The sequence below is a fragment of the Mauremys mutica genome, chromosome 4, assembly GCF_020497125.1.
Source record: "Mauremys mutica isolate MM-2020 ecotype Southern chromosome 4, ASM2049712v1, whole genome shotgun sequence".
Lineage (NCBI taxonomy): Eukaryota > Metazoa > Chordata > Testudines > Geoemydidae > Mauremys > Mauremys mutica.
Genome location: NC_059075.1, coordinates 7,134,846 through 7,155,179, shown reverse-complemented (window position 1 = coordinate 7,155,179; position 20,334 = coordinate 7,134,846). Strand labels below are relative to the sequence as shown.

General features: G+C 41.7%; 1 protein-coding gene across 1 annotated transcript in view; it reads left to right on the top strand.

Moving 5' to 3' along the window:
• Positions 1–20,334, top strand: part of SAV1 (salvador family WW domain containing protein 1) — a 35,772-nt gene that overhangs the window by 13,041 nt on the left and 2,397 nt on the right. The window contains exons 3-4 of the mRNA XM_045017037.1: positions 5,911–6,181; positions 7,270–7,413. Coding sequence (XP_044872972.1) covers positions 5,911–6,181; positions 7,270–7,413 — 415 coding nt within the window. The remainder of the gene's footprint in view (positions 1–5,910; positions 6,182–7,269; positions 7,414–20,334) is intronic.

Sequence of the window (20,334 nt, the reverse complement as noted above, 5' to 3'; positions counted from 1 at the left end):
AAGATCTATGGCAGAACTGAGACCTCCACTCAGAATAGATTCCAGTGACCCGTTTTTTCCAAGCAAGGTATTTCCACAGAAAGATGCCTTTGATTGGACTACAAAATCATTTGTGCAATACATCTGTTTTGTTATCTCTGTTGTGTATGCACAAACAAAGGCTTGATTTTGAATTGAAAGGGATCATTGCATTGCAGGTCCATTTCTATAAGAATTGATATTGTGATCCAAAGGAGCTCCTTTGCATTGTCTCTGGATTCCATGATATATGGTAAAACACAATGCTAAAAACTGATGCTTGGATCCTAGTGTTGAAGCATTGTGCTGCTGAAGGTTTTCAAAAAGAGACTTAATGTAGAGCCTGGCTTAAAACCTGGAACTACATGAAGTATTGTAAAATATGGATAATAAAAATGGTCTATATCCATTTACATTTTCTTTTAGCAGACTAGTGAGATAATACACAGTTGCATCCCTAAGGAGAGCAGACTAGATTCAACAGGATTCCTCTGCTTTGCAACACTATGTAAAAACTCAGAAGCTAGTTGCCAGTTAGTTCAGAGGATTGAACTGAAGGCAGCATGTTACGGCACAGAGGAAAAGCCAAGCCAAAAATAACAAGGCAGCATTGAGATTCCTTAAGACCAGTAGTTAAAGCAAAAAGAAAACATCGGAGTCCGAGAGAAACAGAAATGGCAAATGAGAAAAGACAGGTTCCAGACTACAGGGTTTAAGTGATGCAGTCCGGGCAGGGATTGCAGTCCAGTAAATGAGAATACAGTTGTGACCACTCCTGAGATTTGGTAACTCTCATTAAGAAAGCCACTTTCATATGAGAGAACCCACCTTTAAGCAGAAAGTAAAAGAATTATAACTTGGAAAGGACTGAGACAATGCTAACAGAAGCCATTTTTCAGAAAGCTGTTCCGTCTCTGAGCAGGAAACGCAAAGCCTGTCTAGCAAGTAATACAGTGGCAGAGATCTAACCCAAGAAAGTACCAGGAGAAAAAAGATGTTTTAGCCAGGATAGTAGAGGGCAGGTTTTAAAAGAAAAGTTACAGTGGAGGAGTTAGACTGGGACCATGCCACCCACTAACAGGCACGCCAAAGTTCCATCATGTTTTAAATATCTGCCCCCACACTTCTACTGAAAGAACTCTCAGACTTAAAATTAACTTGTTCCTCAACCAGTCATTGTCAGAATACATCCTTTATATTATCTGAATTTAGTTCTGAATGCTCTGAGCCATGGCCTTTGTGGTATGTTTGTATAGTGCCTTAAAATGGGCACTAATACACATTGCGGGCCCTCAGGTGTTGTAGAAGTAGAATTAGTAAGTATTCTTACAAAGCTCCTCAAGGCAGGGTTCTTGCAACCTTACATAACTGTAATGTACCAGGCATATTTCTGTCAGGTGTAACTTTCTGCTTACTGTGTTTCAGGTTGTCTTGCAGTCTAGTAAAATATCCTGTTATAACACAGTATTTTCCTTGTTAATACTTGAAATGCCCCTCCCTTCTTTGACCAGCAATTGTGAAAAAGATTAAATGGTAATCTAGCCTTTGAAGTGGTGCCCACTCTTACTATTGATGCTTACAGGAGTCTAAAAAAACAGTAGTTTTTTCCTCTCCTGTTGTTGTTCTGAGCTACAGTAGGAAATATTCCTGTTGTATGTTCTCATTTCAAGGAAGCATCTGCTGAGTACTTCCTTCATAGAACGTTATAAGCAAAAGCAGTGTGTATGGTTTATTCTGATAGTCAATAACTCCAATTATACAAACAAATGTCTAAATCAAGCTAATTATACTTGAATGCTACAATGATTCAAAGGGCAGGAGAAGCAGTGCTTCACAAATAGAATCTGAATTCTTACAACTTTCAACAACCTCAAGAAAATACTGATGGTGTTTTTATGACTTAAGGAAAAAGTATACGTGAAACGATGTGACCTTTTACAGCTTTCTATGTACTTCTAGCCCCTTTGTTACCTGGAAATCGAGCCTTCTGTTTCATAACTATTGATTGCTTCAGTTATATATAGATATGTGTATGTATATTAAAAAAAAAAAAAAAGTTTATCCAGGGATCAAAAAATTACACTGGTTTGGTACTTGCTATGTTAAGTCCAGAAACAGTGCCAAAATAGGATTGCGTTGTCTGAGGCAATAGTGACTATTTTAAGATCTGTGGCTATAACTTCTCGTTTTCCTAGTTTCTATAGCGTTAAGTCTTGCCTTTCCAATGAAGTGTAGCAATTACTTTCTCGTCTTGGTGATTCACAAGGGTCTGATTACAATTTTCCCTTTCCCCTCTTAGTTCTTGTCTGGTTTTTTTGTGGCAACAAATGTACTTAAATAAGGCCTTGTCTATACTTCAGCTGCTACAGCGCTGTAGCGCCGCAGTGTAGACCCTTCCTACATCAGCTAAAGGGGTTAATCTATCTCTCAAGAGGTGGCATCTACACTGCAGGGATTAAGTCAGCCTAACTATGGTGCACAGGGCACAACGTTTTTCCCTAGCAACATAGCTTGGTCAATCTAATTTTTAAGTATAGACTAGACCTTTGCATGTCCACGTGGGCTATTATACTGGGATGAATATCGTGGTTTAAATAATGTCCTAACTGTTAGAGCTAAAACCCATTCTATGTACTATCTGAAACCTTGTATTTCCAGCTTTGAAGCTTTATTAAGCATTAACCTCTGTCCACAGGAGTATATATTGGCTGCTAAATTATGCTGTAATTGAAGTGGGAGTAAAAAACACAACAAAACACTTGAGCATGTGCTAGTTTTAAATGTAAACTGAAAGGAAAGTTAACGTTTATACCTATGTTGAGGTTCTTTCTTCTAGTGTTGTCTGAGAGTATTTGAATCCCATGCTAGTGCTGGCACCATAAGTAGTTCTTGTTTACACATCCAAGAAGAGTCACAATCATCACAGTCCAGTTAATTGGAGAAAATACTGGACTTGTTTATCTGAAGTCCAGTATCTTTTCAAGTAGCTTAATTGGAAAATTGTATTTCCTCTTAGAAGTAGAAACTGGAACGCCTTTCTCCTCCCTGCCTTCAATGAGCCTCCACAGGGAAATACGGTCCAGGTTGCAGATTCCTTCTCAGGATCAGGACCTGTGAGAGGGAACCACAGCATTGGTACGCATGCTAACTTACGGAAATAGCAAACATATCTTAATACAGGGAGGTACTCCAAGGTCAACTATTTCGTAACCTGCCAGAGTTAGAAATATTGTTGTTGACAAATAGAAATGTTTTCAGGACCAGTGCTCAGTGGGGCTGACAGGGAAGAGAGAACTTCAGTCCCTCGTTTCCCGTGTTTCTTCACTTTGAATAATTTCCAGTTACCTTATTGCTGATGGCTAATATCACAGACTGAAAGTGCGGGCGAGGTGTTACTCCAGTACTTGTGCTGTACTAGACCTAAACTGGTAAGCAAAAGATCGAAAAGAATGTCCTTTACGTGCCAGTGTTGATCTGTGAGTGAACAGTCAGAAGGAAAGCATGTTCATAATTTCCCCTGATAGCAGAAGTGGAAGGATGAGTACAAAGGAGAAGCTGCGTGTGTGATATCTGTTTATAACAGATGGTTAGGCAGAGAAGGAGTAATGGTGAAGTTTCGTCTGGCTTCAGTATGAGCTAGCGTAGATCGTTTTCTTTTCATGGTATTCTTTGGATGATACCGCTAGTTCCATCTCTCTCTCTCTCATACACTCGCACGCATTTTTATTTCTGAAGAGCCAGAGCTGAGGAAGTATTTATTCCAACCTCTGTGGAGACGTTAGTACTGTGGTAGAATCAGTTGTTTAACTGCTGAGAGAGGAAGAAATCTAAACTCCTCTATATGGTTCAGTGAGAAAATACAGCATTAATAGGACATTTATCAGCTAGTTGGGAATGCTGGAATCAAGTAAAATGTATTTTATTATGGCATTTGAAAGTACAGTAAAAGTTGTTTTAACGGGCATGTTGGGGGAAGCAAGGGTGCCAGTAAGTTTAAAAAAAAAAAAATGCTGGTTAAGTAAGAGGGTGTGGGGCTGGGGGTTGGGGTCCAGGAGAGGGTGTGGAGCGTGGGCTCTGGGAGGGAGTTTGTGTGCGGGAGGGGGCTCAGGGCATCAGGCTAGGATGCCCGGAAGGGGGTACGGCATGCTGGATCCAGGCGGTCGCTCACCTCTGGCAACTCCCCACAAGCGGTGACATGTCCCGGGCTCCAGCTGCTCCTAGGTGGAGGCGCAGCAGGCGGCTCTGCATGCTGCCTGGGCCCACAGGTGCCACCCCCGCAGCTCCCATTGGCCGCAGTTCCCAGGCACTGGGGCGGAGGTGGGGGAGCAGCACGCAGAGCTGTCTGCCATGCCTCCACGTAGGAACAACCAGAGCCGGGGACAGGTCGCCTCTTGCGGGGAGCCGGCCGAGGTGAGTGGCCTCCAGATCCAGCACTCCTCACCCCCTCCTGCACCTAAACGCCCACCCAGAGCCCACGCCCCAACCCCCTGCTTTCCCCCCACCAACCTGACTATAAACCAGCATTTCAATGAAGATCAGAAATGCCACTTTATAGAGCTTTCCAAGCTTTTACTGTATCAAATTAGGGATTTCTCTGCAGCTAGAGGAGTATCTAACTGGGAATGTAATTGTAACTGCAGTTCAGGAAAATAAATTTATATTTCAAGGATATATGAAGAAGAGTTTAAATTGTGCCAACATTATACTGGGTATCAAGCGTCTAAGGAATGAAACCTAGTGATCTGTGAACGTTTTGGTTAGGTCACCATGTGTTTTACATTTTCAACCATGTTTTTATCTCTGCTGGAGGTTTTCTCATTTCAACTGTACTTTGACTGACATGGAGTCCTCCCTAAAGTTCCACAATACATAACGAGAAGGAAAAGATAAAAAAATTGAAATGACATTTTTATTGTGTTTATTAGTACTCGGTGCACTAATGTCTATAATGCATGTAAGTGTAATATTTGTATATTTTAAAAGTAATGATTTTTAAATTGTATTGAATTATCTTTTGTGGTTATGTAAGCATATGGTATAATGATCATTGTTCCATTGTCTTATTTTAACTTCTACATCTCTTCCCTCCCTTCTGTTTCTGTGACTGCCTGTGTAGGTAAATTAGGAAGGCTTGTCTGCTGCTGAATGGGTTTTGAAGGTCCCATTTACACTAGAAAAATACTGTAGCTGTGTTTAGTAGGTATGTAGGGTGGATGTAACTGTAATGTATTACTAACATAAATTGTAGCTTAAATATGCTCAGGCATTTAAAATCCCATGTCTGCCAGCCCTGCACAGGAATTCAACATGTTAGTAATACGATTGCAGCATCATCCCTATTAAATACATTACCTACTTTTCTAAGGTAAACGGAGCCAATAAGTCTTAACTGAGTTTCTTGGAGGCAAGTCAGCTGGGCATTGAGCTCTAAACATACTTTTAGTAAATACAGATAAAACTGCTGTGACATTCGTCCAGTGCATTGTGGGTAAAATCAAGAGTACCTGGTGGCAAAAGTTCAGGTTATGTTATGTTATGGAAACAAAACACTACTTTATTTTTTATTTTTTTTCAGGAAGTGAGACCTGACTTACAGAAGGATTATTGCTCTTCTTGTTGTTGTTGGTCAGTCCATACATATAATGTTCTAATTACCCAATAATTAGTGATTCATTTGACAAGTTCTAATTTGAAATATGTAGAGAAAAACAATGTGTGAATACAGACTTGTAAATCTGCTGCAGCCTTATTCTTGAGTTATAATTCATTCAGAACATGACCATCTTTTACTGCTTTCCTGAGGAAAGTAATTACGACTTTTTTTTTTTAAGTCAGTCAACCAATTTCAAGCATTGTTGTCAGCTTGGATGAATTCTCTTCTGTTTTTTTCAGGCATTGGCAGGGTTCCTGCTACATCACTAGGAAATTTAACAAATCACAGTTCTGAAGATTTACCTCTTCTTCCTGGCTGGTCAGTGGACTGGACTATTAGAGGAAGGAAATACTACATTGATCATAACACTAATACAACTCATTGGAGCCATCCACTTGAGCGTGAGGGGCTGCCTCCTGGATGGGAAAGAGTTGAGTCAGCAGAATTTGGGGTGTATTATGTAGATCACATCAATAAAAGAGCTCAGTACAAACATCCCTGTGCTCCCAGGTAGGTTATCGATGTTAATTTTGTTGCAGACTATATTCTGATCGAATTTAGCATGGGAAAATCGAGCTTTTCTGTTTTAGCACATCACTGATCCGTTATATATTATTTTTATACATGGAACTTTACTGGTTTCTGTGCAAGTTGCTTTAATTGTAAAGGGAGATAACCTTAGGGCTTCTGTTTCCTGAGCTGTGTTCATTTTAATGTAAGTTCAGAGCACAGAATATTGCTACCAACAAATCGAGAACAATGTTCGTTAAGATTGACAGAATACTTCAGGAGGAGAAAAATGTTACAGGTCGAAAGGAAGCTGTTAAATCTTACCTTCCAGCAGGCTGTCCTCACAAAAAACCTGTAATAATAATCCTGATGAAGAGGCACGTTGCCATTTTAAACATGGGCTAGTTCTGCTCTAAAATAAAAGTCCCTGTTTCATCTACACACAATATAAATGTTGATAACTTTTTGTTAGTATACTCCAACACACTTGTCCCTGCTGTACTATTTTTCTTATTGTTTCTTCATGTGAGAAGGAAAAATCTCAATATGGAACAATAGATAACATTGTGGAATAGCTTGTACCAAATGTAACTAGAACACATTTGTTCTAAATCCAGTGAATTTTGGGTTGATCACTTGCCTATTTTATCTGTTAAAATTGGTTTTTAATTTTTGGTCAGACCATGTTAGTAAAAATGCAATGGGGTAACAGGTGAAATGGTCCGATACGAGTTTGTACAATGTGATAAATACAGCAGTGTTTACATTTGTGTTTAGAATAAAATAAAGACCATGGCACAATTATTAAAAATGACTGCAGAAAGTCTCCTTACTCCCACTAAAGAGTATTTAAAATTAAGTACTGGAACATTTAAAATTAAATGCAACCTACCTCTATGCTGTGATGCCATCAGTCTGCATACATGACTCCTATTGTTGTAAGTGGCTGGATTGATCAGTAGTTTTTATTAAGATTTTAACATTTTGGTCAAAATTAACATTTTAATTATACTAGTATATTTAATTTGCTGCTTTTGGAGATTATTGAATTGATACATTTTAGATGTCTATCTCTGTTCTTTATACAGCGTTCCTCGTTATGATCAGCCTCCACCAGTGACTTATCAGCCACAGCAAGCTGAGAGAAGCCAGACCCTTCTAGTGCCTGCAAATCCATACCACACTGCAGAGATTCCTGATTGGCTACAGGTCTATGCCAGGGCTCCTGTAAAGTGAGTATCTTTTTCATTCCTCTCAAAATGACTGACTTCTGTCTTTAAAAAAAAAAAAGTATTTTTTTTATAGCTGTATTTCAACAACTAGAAAAGAAAAATACTTTTTTGCATTATGTAAATTAATTTGTTTAATTGCATAGGCACTATTATTTGCAGTAGAATTAAATGTAGAAAGTTATAGCAGATATTTTCAGTTATTCAGAACACAAGTGCAGCCATATGCAAAAGTTGTGGGGACCAGGTACAAGGATGCTTGAGACCTGTAACTGTATCATTGGGACATCAACAGTATATTAAAGAAGATGGGGTTAGAGGCTTTCTTTAGCAAAATCAGAACTGGTGTCAAGATAACATATTTGGTCAGATGTAGAGAGACTTATTTCACAGTAAGCAGTTACTGATCTTTGGGTGTCACTAGTGGTATTAAATCCTAGGCTTGGGAGGTTTGTTTTGCCTTAGGTAGAGGATAAGTGCTGTGACAGTAATAGCGTAGGAAGGAGGTACGGTTGTGGATTAAAACATGTACCCAAGCAACAAGCCCAATTTAGTCTTGCGGAATAGTATATTTTAAATACAAACATACAGCGCTGAAGTAACATTGCAGGTCTGATGCAATCCACACTGTTATGGCTGCTCCTCCTTGTGCTGAGCGTGTGTAGTTTATGCAGCTCTTGTGAACCTCAGAAATCTCCGATTGCTGATCCTCAGGAGCCTGAGGGGAGGATTCTCTTTCCTCCACCCTCTGACAGACCAAATTTATCCATTAGGTCGGTCTGGACCCATAGTAATATATGACCTTCTACCAGCAGAGCAAGATGGGGAATTCAAAAAATATTGTGCCTATCTTTTGGGAGAGGGTCAGTTGCAGCTTGAAGTATCCAGTTCATTCCTTTCCCCACCAAATAGAACCATTTTCTCTATTCTGAGTTTGGGTTTTTAATTTTTATTTATTTGTAAATAAGCAGGAATTTCCTATACAGTTTTTCTCTAGGGAAAGAGTCTGTTTTTCCCTTTCCACTATAAGGAGCCGTCAGATGGAATTAAACCCCTGACACTAAATACTAAGGGTTGGTCGAGACACCTCTGGCTGGCCTGTGCTGGCTGACTCAGGTTCACAGGGCTCAGGTTGCAGGGCTGTTCAGCTGCAGTGTAGCCTTCTGGGCTTGGGCTGCAGCGTGGACTCTAGGACCCTGTGAGGCGGGAGGGTCTTAGAGCCCAGGCTCCAGCCCGTACCCGGAAGTCCACTGCAGTTAAACAGCCCCGCAGCTCAAGCCTTGCAAGTGTGGGCCAGCCGTGAGTGATTAATTGTAGTGTAGACATTCCCAAAGGCTTATTCATAACCAACATGTGCAACTCACTCCATGGGAGTATGACTGTTGCCTCCTGGGTTTCCATGGCCTCCAGAGGGCAAGGAAGCAATAGTCCTGTAGTTGTTTAATCACACAGGTATGTGAAATGGCATATAAGAACACGGGGCTGATGAGTTTCACAATTTTTAAAGGAAGATCCATCTCTGGAGAAAAATGTTGCAAAGTGCTCCTTACTATTCACGTCAACATGTCGAATAATAAGCTAGAGAGCCCAGAGTGTGTGACTTAGTCTTAATGTGTTTGATTCCAAGAACACTGCAGTTCCTTATGCTGGCTTTAGGAAATATAATCACATTCAATCTTTTCTAGCCTATTAACTACTTTTTAATTTCTTAAAGTAAACTTTGTGCTGGAAACGAACCTACACAAATTTCACAACAAAATTAAGAATTTTGCGTTTAGACTGTTGACAACTACATCCCTGCTCAAAAATTTTCATTACTAAATAATTTTGAAAAAATGTATAACTATATTTTTAGAAGAAATTATGCTATTTTAGGAGCTAAGAGTCTGTCCCATAAGAATACATTTTTGATTCAATTCAGAGAAACAAATGAAATGTACAGACCTGACTCACCAGGGAGCAATAATACCACCACCAAGAAAAGCAACTGAGAACCTAGGGATTGTGGCTTTAATATTTTGCTATATGAAATCAATTTTTTGATAAATTAATAGAATTGTAGCAATGACTGCAGTTGCAGATTCATAGATTTTTGGATGGTCTTTGGTGGCTTCCATATGCAGGTTCTTTTTAAAGAAGCTTCTGGTAATATAATTTAATGGGTTTTATAGCTACATGCAAGGGTGGCTCTAGATATTTCGCTGCCCCAAGCACGGCGGCAGGCCGCGGGGGGTGCTCTGCCAGTCGCCGGTCCTGCGGCTCCGGTGGACCTCCCGCAGGCGTCCACCGAAGCCACAGGACCAGCGGACCCTCCGCACGCACGCCTGCGGGAGGTCCACCAGAGCCCTGCCTGCCGCCCTCCCGGCGACCAGCAGAGCGCTCCCCCGCGGCGTGCCGCCCCAAGCACATGCTTGGCGTGCTGGGGCCTGGAGCCGCCCCTGGCTACGTGTGGCTACTGGGCATTCCAGGAGCCTGTAAAGATTTAAATTGGCATACACTCCAATGATATTTTTATGCTCCAAGGGTGTGTCCAGTTCCAGTAACCTGTGGAAAGGATTGTTTCCTATGAGCACTCTTGGTTGCTGTCATTAACTATGTTCTGTTAATTAGATGTTTGGAGTATCTAGTCAATGTCTACTTTCAAACTGTTTCAGTGTTGGGTGGGTTCTTGTCAGTGCACTCGTGGAAACCTGGGAATAGACAATCTCAGATTCGTGGGAATGTCTGTATATCCTGTATGATGAGACAAAATTAGAGCAAGTTAAATTAGTCCAAAGAATTAAAATGTGATTCACATAGTTGAGAAGAAATAATGAATTCATATATAAACACAATACCTGTCAATTTTTCATTTTTCCATCTTAGAGTAGATCTGGTTGCAATATTAATAAGCACTTTATACGTTCAGAGTATTTCACAATCATTGAATCCTCGTCTTCCTCAAAGAGGTATTTATAACTGTGTATTATCCCCCAGGCTACAGATAGAGAAACTGAGGGCTTGGCTACAATTGAGAGTTACAGCGCTGGTGGTGGCTTTACAGCGCTGTAACTTACTCCCCGTCCACACTGGCAAGGCACATACAGCGCTGTATCTCCCTGGATACAGCGCTGCATGTACTCCACCTCGACGAGAGGAATAAAGAGAACAGCGCTGCGCTGGGGTGCCAGTGTAAACAGTGATTAATCATACTATGCTGTAACTGACCTCTGGAACCTTCCCACAATGCGTTTAAGTACAGATAACACTCTTTGTTTTGTTGTGAACTCGGGACTTCCGGAGCTGCTTATCTAAAAAACAAACACAGCTACTGTTTGCTCGAGCAGAGACAGGCAGGGGGATCCCTTTGGAACGTCCACAGCTAGTGTTTGCTTGAGGAGAGAAGCAGCACGGCGGGCGGGAGGGGGCGGGGGGTCCGTTTCGGAGAAGCTGCTTATCTGGTCTGTGAGGAAAAAAACAAAGAGGGCTATTTGCTTTCAGTGAAGGAGAGAGGGGTGGGGGAAGGGGTCGGAACTTTCAAGGCAGGGAGCTGACACAGTGTCAGCTCCAAAAATCCCCTCTCACCCCCCCACGCTCCCTGTCACACTCCACCCCACCCCCCTCTTTTGAAAAGCACGTTGCAGCCACTTGAACGCTGGGATAGCTGCCCATAATGCACCACTCGCAACACCGCTGCAAATGTGGCCACACTGCAGCGCTGGTAGCTGTCTGTGGCCACACTGCAGCGCTTTCCCTACACAGTTGTACGAAGACAGCTTTAACTCCCAGCGCTGCACATCTGCAAGTGTAGCCAAACACTGAGAGAGAGAAAGCATAGACACCGCTGTATGTTTGTTCTGTCAAGCCCTAAACCAATAGAAGTATTTTTTGATAGTGAGGTAGAGAGTTAAAAGTATAATGTAGAATCTCTAGAATACGATTTACTAGATTTTAATTGGCAAACTACTTGACAGTTTTTCTTTAACAGGACCTTAAGTTTTAATGCCAGCTGCAATTCACAGTCCATCTGAGACTTGGAGCAATTGCTTTCTCTTTCTCAGTTTCACAGTTTAACAGTAGCTTAATCATCTGGAATGTTAAATCCAGTGTGAATGCAATAACAATGAGAGATTGGGGTCAAAACTTTCATTCCGTATGCCACCCTCAATATCATTTGTCTCCAGTGACAATATCAGGGGGGAGGGATAGCTCAGTGGTTTGAGCATTGGCCTGCTAAACCCAGGGTTGTGAGTTCAATCCTTGAGGAGGCCACTTAGGGATCTGGGGCAAAAATTGGTCCTGCTAGTGAAGGCAGGGGGCTGGACTTGATGACCTTTCAAGGTCCCTTCCAGTTCTAGGAGATTGGTATATCTCCAATTGTTACCTTTTGTTACCTTTTATGTAACAAATTAAATATTGATAAAGCAGATGTCAGATTTTTTTTTAATTTTGCCCAAATTAATATAGGTGAGGGATCACTGAGCAGGAAGTTAGCTCCTTTTGTTTAAAATTAAGTATTGCCAAGAAATTCAGGAAGTTTGACTTGCTAAATGCATGAGAGTCGTGAACTAGAATCTCCTCCTGCCACATACTAAAGGCCAGAAATATGTTTCAATGTATTTGCTATATGTAGTAGATAGGGATATTTTTCAGCATGTGGAATCTCATAAGGATCATCCTTGAAATGAAAAAGAATAGCCTAAATGGGTAGGAAGTGTCTTCCAAGCATCTGATCCAAATGACATTGGAATAACATTTTTCATCCACCTAAAGAGAAAAATCATTTACGATATATGATTGTCTTCAGTTTATTAAAGGCTATTAAAATGTGCAAGAGAAACAAATTACACACTGATGGAGGTGGTTATGGGGAATGAAAAAGCCGGAGTTAAGAGAACAGAGCAAGATATCCTTTGCATATAGTCACCTTTTGGCCTGGCCAACCATTTAGATTTTTTTCGGACAGTTCCATACGTACATTATTACATCAGCCAGTCTAGCTGCAGTGGAGCTGATGGTGGTAAATTACTGTTGTTCAGATTGCTTCTGTAGATGTTTGAAGTGTTGCCAGATGCGCTAAGAGCCTCTTACCCATTGCTTAAAAAGCCAGAAATAGAAGGCATTGTTTGGATACTCAGTGTAATCAACTTATCTGGAAAACTGGGTGTACTTCAAGTAAACTCTCATTCCCATTCTTATTGGTGGCTCAATGACTCTTTAATCAGACCCCTGACCTTCTACCCAGCACGTCTGTTGGGAGCTGACATTTGAAACCACAGCACCAAAAAAACATGAACAGCCCTAACTTGCTGATTCATTTCTGGCAGGCTGCCAGAAGATGCACAATTTTAGCAACCCATGATCCCACTTTAAAAAATAAAATAAAAGCTGTGAAGTGACAGAACACCTCTGGACACAGCTTCGCTGTGTGTTACATGCAGCTTTGTTCCCTACTGTTGCCAAGTAAATAGGAAGGAGTGTTCCCCCCACTGAGAGCCAAATTTAGCTGCCTGCTGCTAATCCTAAATATTGCTCATTGATGAGTGTCTGACAGCACTGGGCGAGGGATCATGAATCAGAGACCCTGCTCCACCTTCACACAGTTCACCAGAGAGAGAAAAGGGGAGCATTGCCTTATCTATAATTAGCACTGACTCGGGAGTAACCTGGCCTGTAAAAAAAAAAAAATAATAATAAATAAAAATGCTGACTTGTTTGGCATCAGCACATAAAGCTCTGGAAGTGGATAACTTGCCTTGCTGTTGTTTGTTCACCACCGTGCTTAGGAGCCCTGTCATACACCAGGGACCCCATAACTCTTTCCAAAAAATAAATGCCCCTAATCAGTGGTTAATAACTAAAGCTGGTTTTCTCATCGTGCATTGCTTTGAAAAATAATGGGTTTGGCAATGGAAATATGTCAAGTCATGGAATAAGATTAAATGTAATGAAAAGTCCGGATCTGAGCTTAAACCCTTTATATTTCAAACTAGGTTTCTTTGGATGCCAGCTGCACCCCTGAGTCCTCCCACTTTGCAGTGCACATGGAGCCCTTCTGGCCATCTGTCCTTTTTAATAATTATTAAATTATTAATGTTTTTATTTATAATTGCAGGAGGCAGTTTACTGTGATATCCTTTCTTCTTCCTGGTCTCCTGGCTTGCAGCGTCTTAAAGTAGACACTTTATTACTTCCACTGTATATATGCATCCATTTCCTCATCTAGTTTATTCAGACCTAGATGATTATCTTATTTTATTCATTTTTGTTTTACTGATAGCTGTAGCAAATAGGTGCACATTTATACTTGAGAGAATACAAAATTAAATGAGTTTTATGTGGTTGCTGGACAAGGAAAATTAGACATTCTAATATCACTAGTAATTGTGCTAATAGGCTGTGTAAAATACAAACCAGTATAATATAAAGTACTACACTGCAATTAGAAAACAAGACTCAAACCAGATTACACACAATTCTGGGAGTGGGAGTACAGAAAAATACATTGTTTAAAAAAAAAATTGTGCAACCTGTCCAGGTTACAGGGCTAGCTTCACCCTTGACCTCTCTCCAGTGACAGGCTCTGCACCGTCACTGCTCTCAGGATGAAAACCTTGTCTCTGGGCTACACCACCCATGTTTTCCAACCTTGTTTTCTCAGCACCTGCAAGAGACTCCCTTTTGGGAATAAAATACACTAGGTAAATACAGTGCCTCAGAACAGCTCCTTCAAAACAAAGTCATGTTTGTTTATGCATAGGAGAGAAATAGGTTAAACCAGTAAAACACCTATACACACATCCGAGGAAGTGGGGATTCACCCACGAAAGCTCATGCTCCAAAACGTCTGTTAGTCTATAAGGTGCCACAGGACTCTTTGCTGCTTTTACAGATCCAGACTAACACGGCTCCCCCTCTGATACTATACACACATTACTTACCTTAAGCTTAGCATTTCCCTCCAAGCACAAATCAGCCCAGGCAGCCTTGCTTCTGGAGACCCGGGTTCCATCTGCTTCTCTATAGACACTGCCTGTGTGTGTGTGTGTCTTTTTTTTTTTTTTTTTTTAAATCCGGGCAGGCTCTTTTGTGTCCACAGACTGGCGCCCCCTCCTCTTGCCAAACTTGTCTGACCCTGAGGGTTTGTTTACATTTGCACTTCATCAGCAAAATGTTTGTCGATCAGGGGTGTTAAAAAAAAAACAAAAACCCTCAAACCCCGAATGGCGCAACGAACAGCGCCGGTGTGAAAAGCACTCTGTCAGCAGGAGCGCTCTCCTGCCAACAAAGCCGCTGCGGCTCGGGGGGGGTGGAAGTGTTTTGTTGGCGGGAGAGCTCTGTCCTGCCAACAAACAGCAGCTGCACTGCGCGCCTTTTAGTGGCACAGCTGTAGCGGCACAGCCATGTTGCTAAAAGCCTCAGAGTGGAGGTGGACCATCAAAGAGAATAATCCAGGCATTGTCTTGTAAGTATTGGTAGATGGCTGGTTATCTGAAGCCATTGTAATCCCTTGTTGGGTCATGCAAATAACTCCTGCAAGAATTAACCTCCTTGTCACCCGTATGGCAGACTATGCGATGACTATCAAACAGATGTACATGTAATCTTCATAAAAATAATACAAATATCCCACATTCTTCGCACAACCATTTCGCTGAGTTCTGTTAATTCCATGCTTTGGAGGAGGGACTTGAAATTTTGCTGGGGGTGGTTGGCCTTATTGTCAGTGATGTGCCTTTTCCTGTTCCAGTGAAAACATGCTTAAATCTGGCCACGTTATAAGCCTTTGAATAACTGAAATTTGCACATGCTCCATAGACACTTCCTAGATTTTGGCAGCTGAATTCTCCATGGATTCCATCTGCACTGAGGATGCTGCAGGGTTTGAGCAGGATTCCCTGCATGTACTGCTTCAGGCTGCAGCAGGCCACCACACTGCAAAGAAAAAACAGCCCACGGTGCTGAGTCTCCGAGCCTGGGTCAGTTGACTTGCACTTGTGGGGCTCGGGCTGCGGGGCTACAGACTGTAGTGTACATGTTCGGGTTCGGGCTGGAGTTCAGGCTCTCTGGCCCTCCCTGGGTCTCAGCCCAAACCTGAACATCCACACTTCTATTTGTAGTCCCACAGCCCAAGTCCTGTGAGCCCAAGTCAATTGACTCAGGTTCTGAGACTCTGTGCCACGGGTTTTTCTTGGCACCGAACACCAAAACAGAGATCTGGGAGAATCTTTCTCATGAGTTCTCAATGCTTCCTCTGTTAGCACCCAGACAGTGTAGTGGTGGAAGCTACCTGAATCGAATGCAGATGGGACAAGAGCAAGACCTTTGCCAGGGATGGAGGAACTATATTAGGATGAAGAATGTGGAAGGGAGGCTGGGACAAAGCCTTGGGGCCAAAAGTGGGTGGGAACAGGGACTGGCTGGGTCAGGAGGCTGGGACTGAAAGCTGTGCAGGGAGAGGAGACTAAGGTGAGGTGCTGGGATGGAGTGTGGTTAAGGGGAATCTGGGACTGGCTGGGCAGGAGTCTGTGGGGCCTGGTTGGGGGACTGGGATAAGGAACCTCTGGAGGGGTTCTGAGACTGGGAGCCGAGGTTGTGGGGGTGGAGGAAGGCCTTTGAGAGTATGTCTGTACTGCAATTAGAGACCCGCCGCTGGCCCACATTGGCTGATGTGGGCTTGGGCTAAAGGACTGTTTAATTGTGGAGTAGCCATTCAGGATAATGCTGCACCTGATCTCTGGGACCTTCCCCCCTCGCAGGAGCCTGGGTTCCAACCTGAGCCCAGATGTCTGCACCACAATTACAGTCTCTTAACCCAAGCGCTGAGAGCCTGAGTCAGCTGCCGTGGGTCAGCCGCTGGTTTTTAATTGCAATGGGACATACCCTGAAGGGGGGAGTTGGATGAGGAGTCTGGGACAAGAAGCTATGAGTGAGTAAGGAGGCGGGAGGGAGGATTAGGACTGGGATTGGTTGGAGAGGACAAGGGCAGAAGGAGTCAGGCTTGGGGTGGAACAGGCAGAAGGATCGGTGACCACTAGAACGCACTGCCCTCCAGAGCCTGGAATGGAAACCACGATTCCTGAGTCTCATCAGTCCTCTGCTGTCAGCAAATATCTGAAACTCCAACTGGCAGAGTTGGCATGTGGGTGTCAATATGATGCCAATCGTTTTTTTTAACCTATAAATTACATACAAAAAACGACATTGAAAACATTAGCATTGCAATTCAAGCACTGTAAAGTAAGGAAATGCTAGATTAAGGTTGCCTGTGCAACCTAATTTACCCCTTTTGTGTTTATGCATTAGGATAGTCTTTTATTACATGATCATGTACTTTTTTCCACAGGACCCTGCCTTATTCAATGCAGCGGAGGGACCAATGTACTGCGGATGAATTAGGGTTGTGTAATGAAAGAGGTGGGTGTCTGTAGGACCCCAGCCTTATCTGTTTCAGAAGTTGAAAGGTGGGGAGTGAAAAAGGTAGGGGACTGCGGGAAGAGAAATATGGTCTCATGGTTAAGGCAGTTGGATACTGTCCTGGAGAAGAATTTTGTCCCTGCGTTTGCCACAGAATTCCTCCATGATGCTGGTCAAGTCACTTAAACCAAACTTTTCATAGGTGGTCACTAATTGTGGGTTCCTCATTCTCTGGATGCCCAGCTTGAGAACCCAGGGTCTTGATTTGTAGGTGTGCTGAGCACTCAAAGCAGCAGCTGAAGTCAGCGAGAGCTGTGCTTTGAACATACAAAGCTATGTATAATGCTGTGTGCTCAGGAAAACGGGGTCTTCGGCATTTCAAATCAGACACCCAAACTTAGTAGACACTTGACCTTGATCTCGCTCTTTGCCTCAGTTCCTCATCTGTCAAGTGAGGATCCCCCTCATTGCACAAGGGTGTTGTGAAAATAAATTCACCTCTGTGAAGCCTTCACATACGAAAGTGATGAGCCGTAGAAGCATTGAGGAGGAAGTGAGTCATTCTGTATTGAGAGCAGGGTTTGAATAGTGTGGGTGAATAGAGCCTAGGGCCACAGTTTGAACAAGGAAGTAAAACTGGACTCTGGACTAGTTATCCAGTTCCCTTCCAGGACTAAACAATGCTAGTTCTGAGCCTGAAAAATGACTTGCAGGAGAACTGGTCTAGTCTGGATTCGTCACAAGACTAGTCTGGCAGTATTTACATGAAATGAAACATTCAGGAGACTTCCATTAAATTCAGCTGGGTTAGTGAAAGCTGGGAGGAGTGAATACATATGCTGGATTATAGGAGGTTTGAATGTACCTAATGTTGGCAGCTTGGAATATACTAAAAAGCCTATGAGAGTCTGTGATGATCACAGGAAAGTTAGATGTTCATGATTTTCATCGCTTTTTGGGAATACATAATGTTTAAACAGTAAAACAGAATTGCTATATGCAAAGCATAAACTTAGAAGCACTGTCTGTAACTGAGCCTTGACATCTTTATCTAGCAATATGCTGCTTTGTAATGGAAGTGACTACCTATACGTGATAGAGAATGAGCTTTCTAAATGTAATCAGCTAAAAACCTACTAAATAGTGAACTTCAGCTATTCATTCTTAGTAGCCAGTGACATTCAAAAACCACTCCACTGTATGCTTCTCCTTCCAGCCTCTCCACCTCGCTTGAGGGTTTTATCTTAATATGCCTCACCCTCAGTCTTGCTGGGTGACACATCTGACCTTTAACAAAGGCTGTTGAGCTCTAGTCTTTTGAGTTTTTTATTGCATCTGTCTGTAGTTTTAAAGTCTTTCACCTTATGCATCTTGCTTTTATTCTTTATCTTGTTCCCACATCAAGGAAAACATTGCCAACACAACAACCCCTTCTTTGCTTCCTTTCATTTTATGAGTCCCCTACTTCAGGGACACTCCGCTATGAATGGTAGATGTTTTTTTTAGGACTGTGAAGCAATTAAAAAAAAATTAATTGTGTTTAATTGTGCTGTTAAACAATAAGAGTACCGTTTATTTTTGGATGTTTTCTACATTTTCAAATATATTGATTTCAGTTACACACAGAATACAAAGTGTACAGTGCTTAATTTATATTTATTTTTATTACAAATATTTGCACTGTAAAAAACAGAAGAAATAGTATTTTTCAATTCACCTGATACAAGTACAGTAGTTGAACTTACAAGTGTAGAATTACGTACAAAACATAACTTCATTCAGAAACAAAACACTGTAAAACTTTAGACCCTACAAATCCACTCAATCCTATTCCTTGTTCGGCCAGTCGCTCAGACAAACACGTTTGTTTACATTTGCAGGAAATGCTGCTGCCCACTTGTTCACAATGGCACCTGAAAGTGAGAACAGGCGTTCGCATTGCACTATTGTAGCCAGTGTCTCAAGATATTTACATGCCAGATGTGCTAAAGATTCATATGTCCTTTCATGCTTCAGCCACCATTCCAGGGGACATGCGTCCATGCTGATGATGGGTTCTACTCGATAACAATCCAAAGCAGTGCAAACCGACACATGTTCATTTTCATTGTCTGAGTCAGATGCCAGCAGCAGAAGGTTGATTTTCTTTTTTGCTGTTTCAGGTTCTGTAGTTTCCGCATCAGAGAGTTGTTCTTTTAAGACCTGAAAGCATGCTCCACACCTCATCCCTCTCAGATTTTGGAAGGCACTTCAGATTCTTAAACCTTGGGTCCAGTGCTGTAGCTGTCCATAGAAATCTCACATTGATACCTCATTTGACAAAACACAAAGCTGCTATGAAAGTGTTCTTAAAACAAACGTGCTGAATCATCATCTGAGACCTAATATGTGGCAGAAATGCGGGTAAAACAGAGCTGGAGACATACAGTTCTCCCCCAAGGAGTTATTCACAAATTTAATTAGTGCTGCTTTTTTTTTATGAGCATCCTCAGCATGGAAGCATGTCCTCTGGAATGGTGGCTGAGGCATGAAGGGGCATACCGATGTTTAGTATATCTGGCATGTAAATACCTTGCAATTCTGGCTACAAAAGTGCCATGGGAACACCTGTTCTCACTTTCTGGTAACATTGTAATGGAGAAGAGAGCAGCATTATCTTCTGTAAATGTAAACACACTTGTTTCTTAGCGATTGGCTGAACAAAAAGTAGGACTGAGTGGACTTGTAGGCTCTTAAGTTTCACATTGTTTTGGTTTTGAGTGCAATTACATAACCAAAAAAATCTACATTTCTTTAAGTTGCACTAACATAAAGAGATTGCACTACAGTACTTGTATGAGGTGAACTGAAAAACTATTTCTTTTATCATTTTTACAGTGCAAGTATTTGTAATAAAAATTCATGTAAAGTAAGCACTGTACACTTTGTATTCTGTATTTTAATTTAAATTAATATATTTGAAAATGTAGACAAACATCCAAAATATTTAATAAATTTCAATTGGTATTCTATTGTTTAACATGCAATTAAAACTGCAATTAATCGTGATTAATTTTTTTGGAGTTAAATCGCATGAGTTAACTGATTAATCGACAGCCTTAGGGGGTTCTCCCCCCCCCCCCACTTTATTTTGTTTTGCGTGCTTCCCTGTTTTTCTATGGCTGGCATTTTAGCTTTCCCAGCAGTTATTCCTAACCTGTTTGTCACTGGGCAGTCTCCCAGCCCCCACTGTACAATCATCTGCACATACTTTCATGATAAGGATGTAAATGAAGGGAGGAAGATTTGACATCTCAGAAGATGGTAGCATGAGGAGTAGTAACAGAAGGAAGGAAAACTAAATAGGGAAATATTCAACAATAACTGCAGCTAAGTAGTGGGCTTGGACTGTACTGGTTGATACAGTGCAGGTTAGCTCAGACAATAAAGGGATGCACTATGCAGTCCTGCAGAACCCAGAAGGTCTCATTAGTTTACCCATGCTGCCATATTTTGCCTTGTTCATTTATGCAATTGTAACCATTCTAA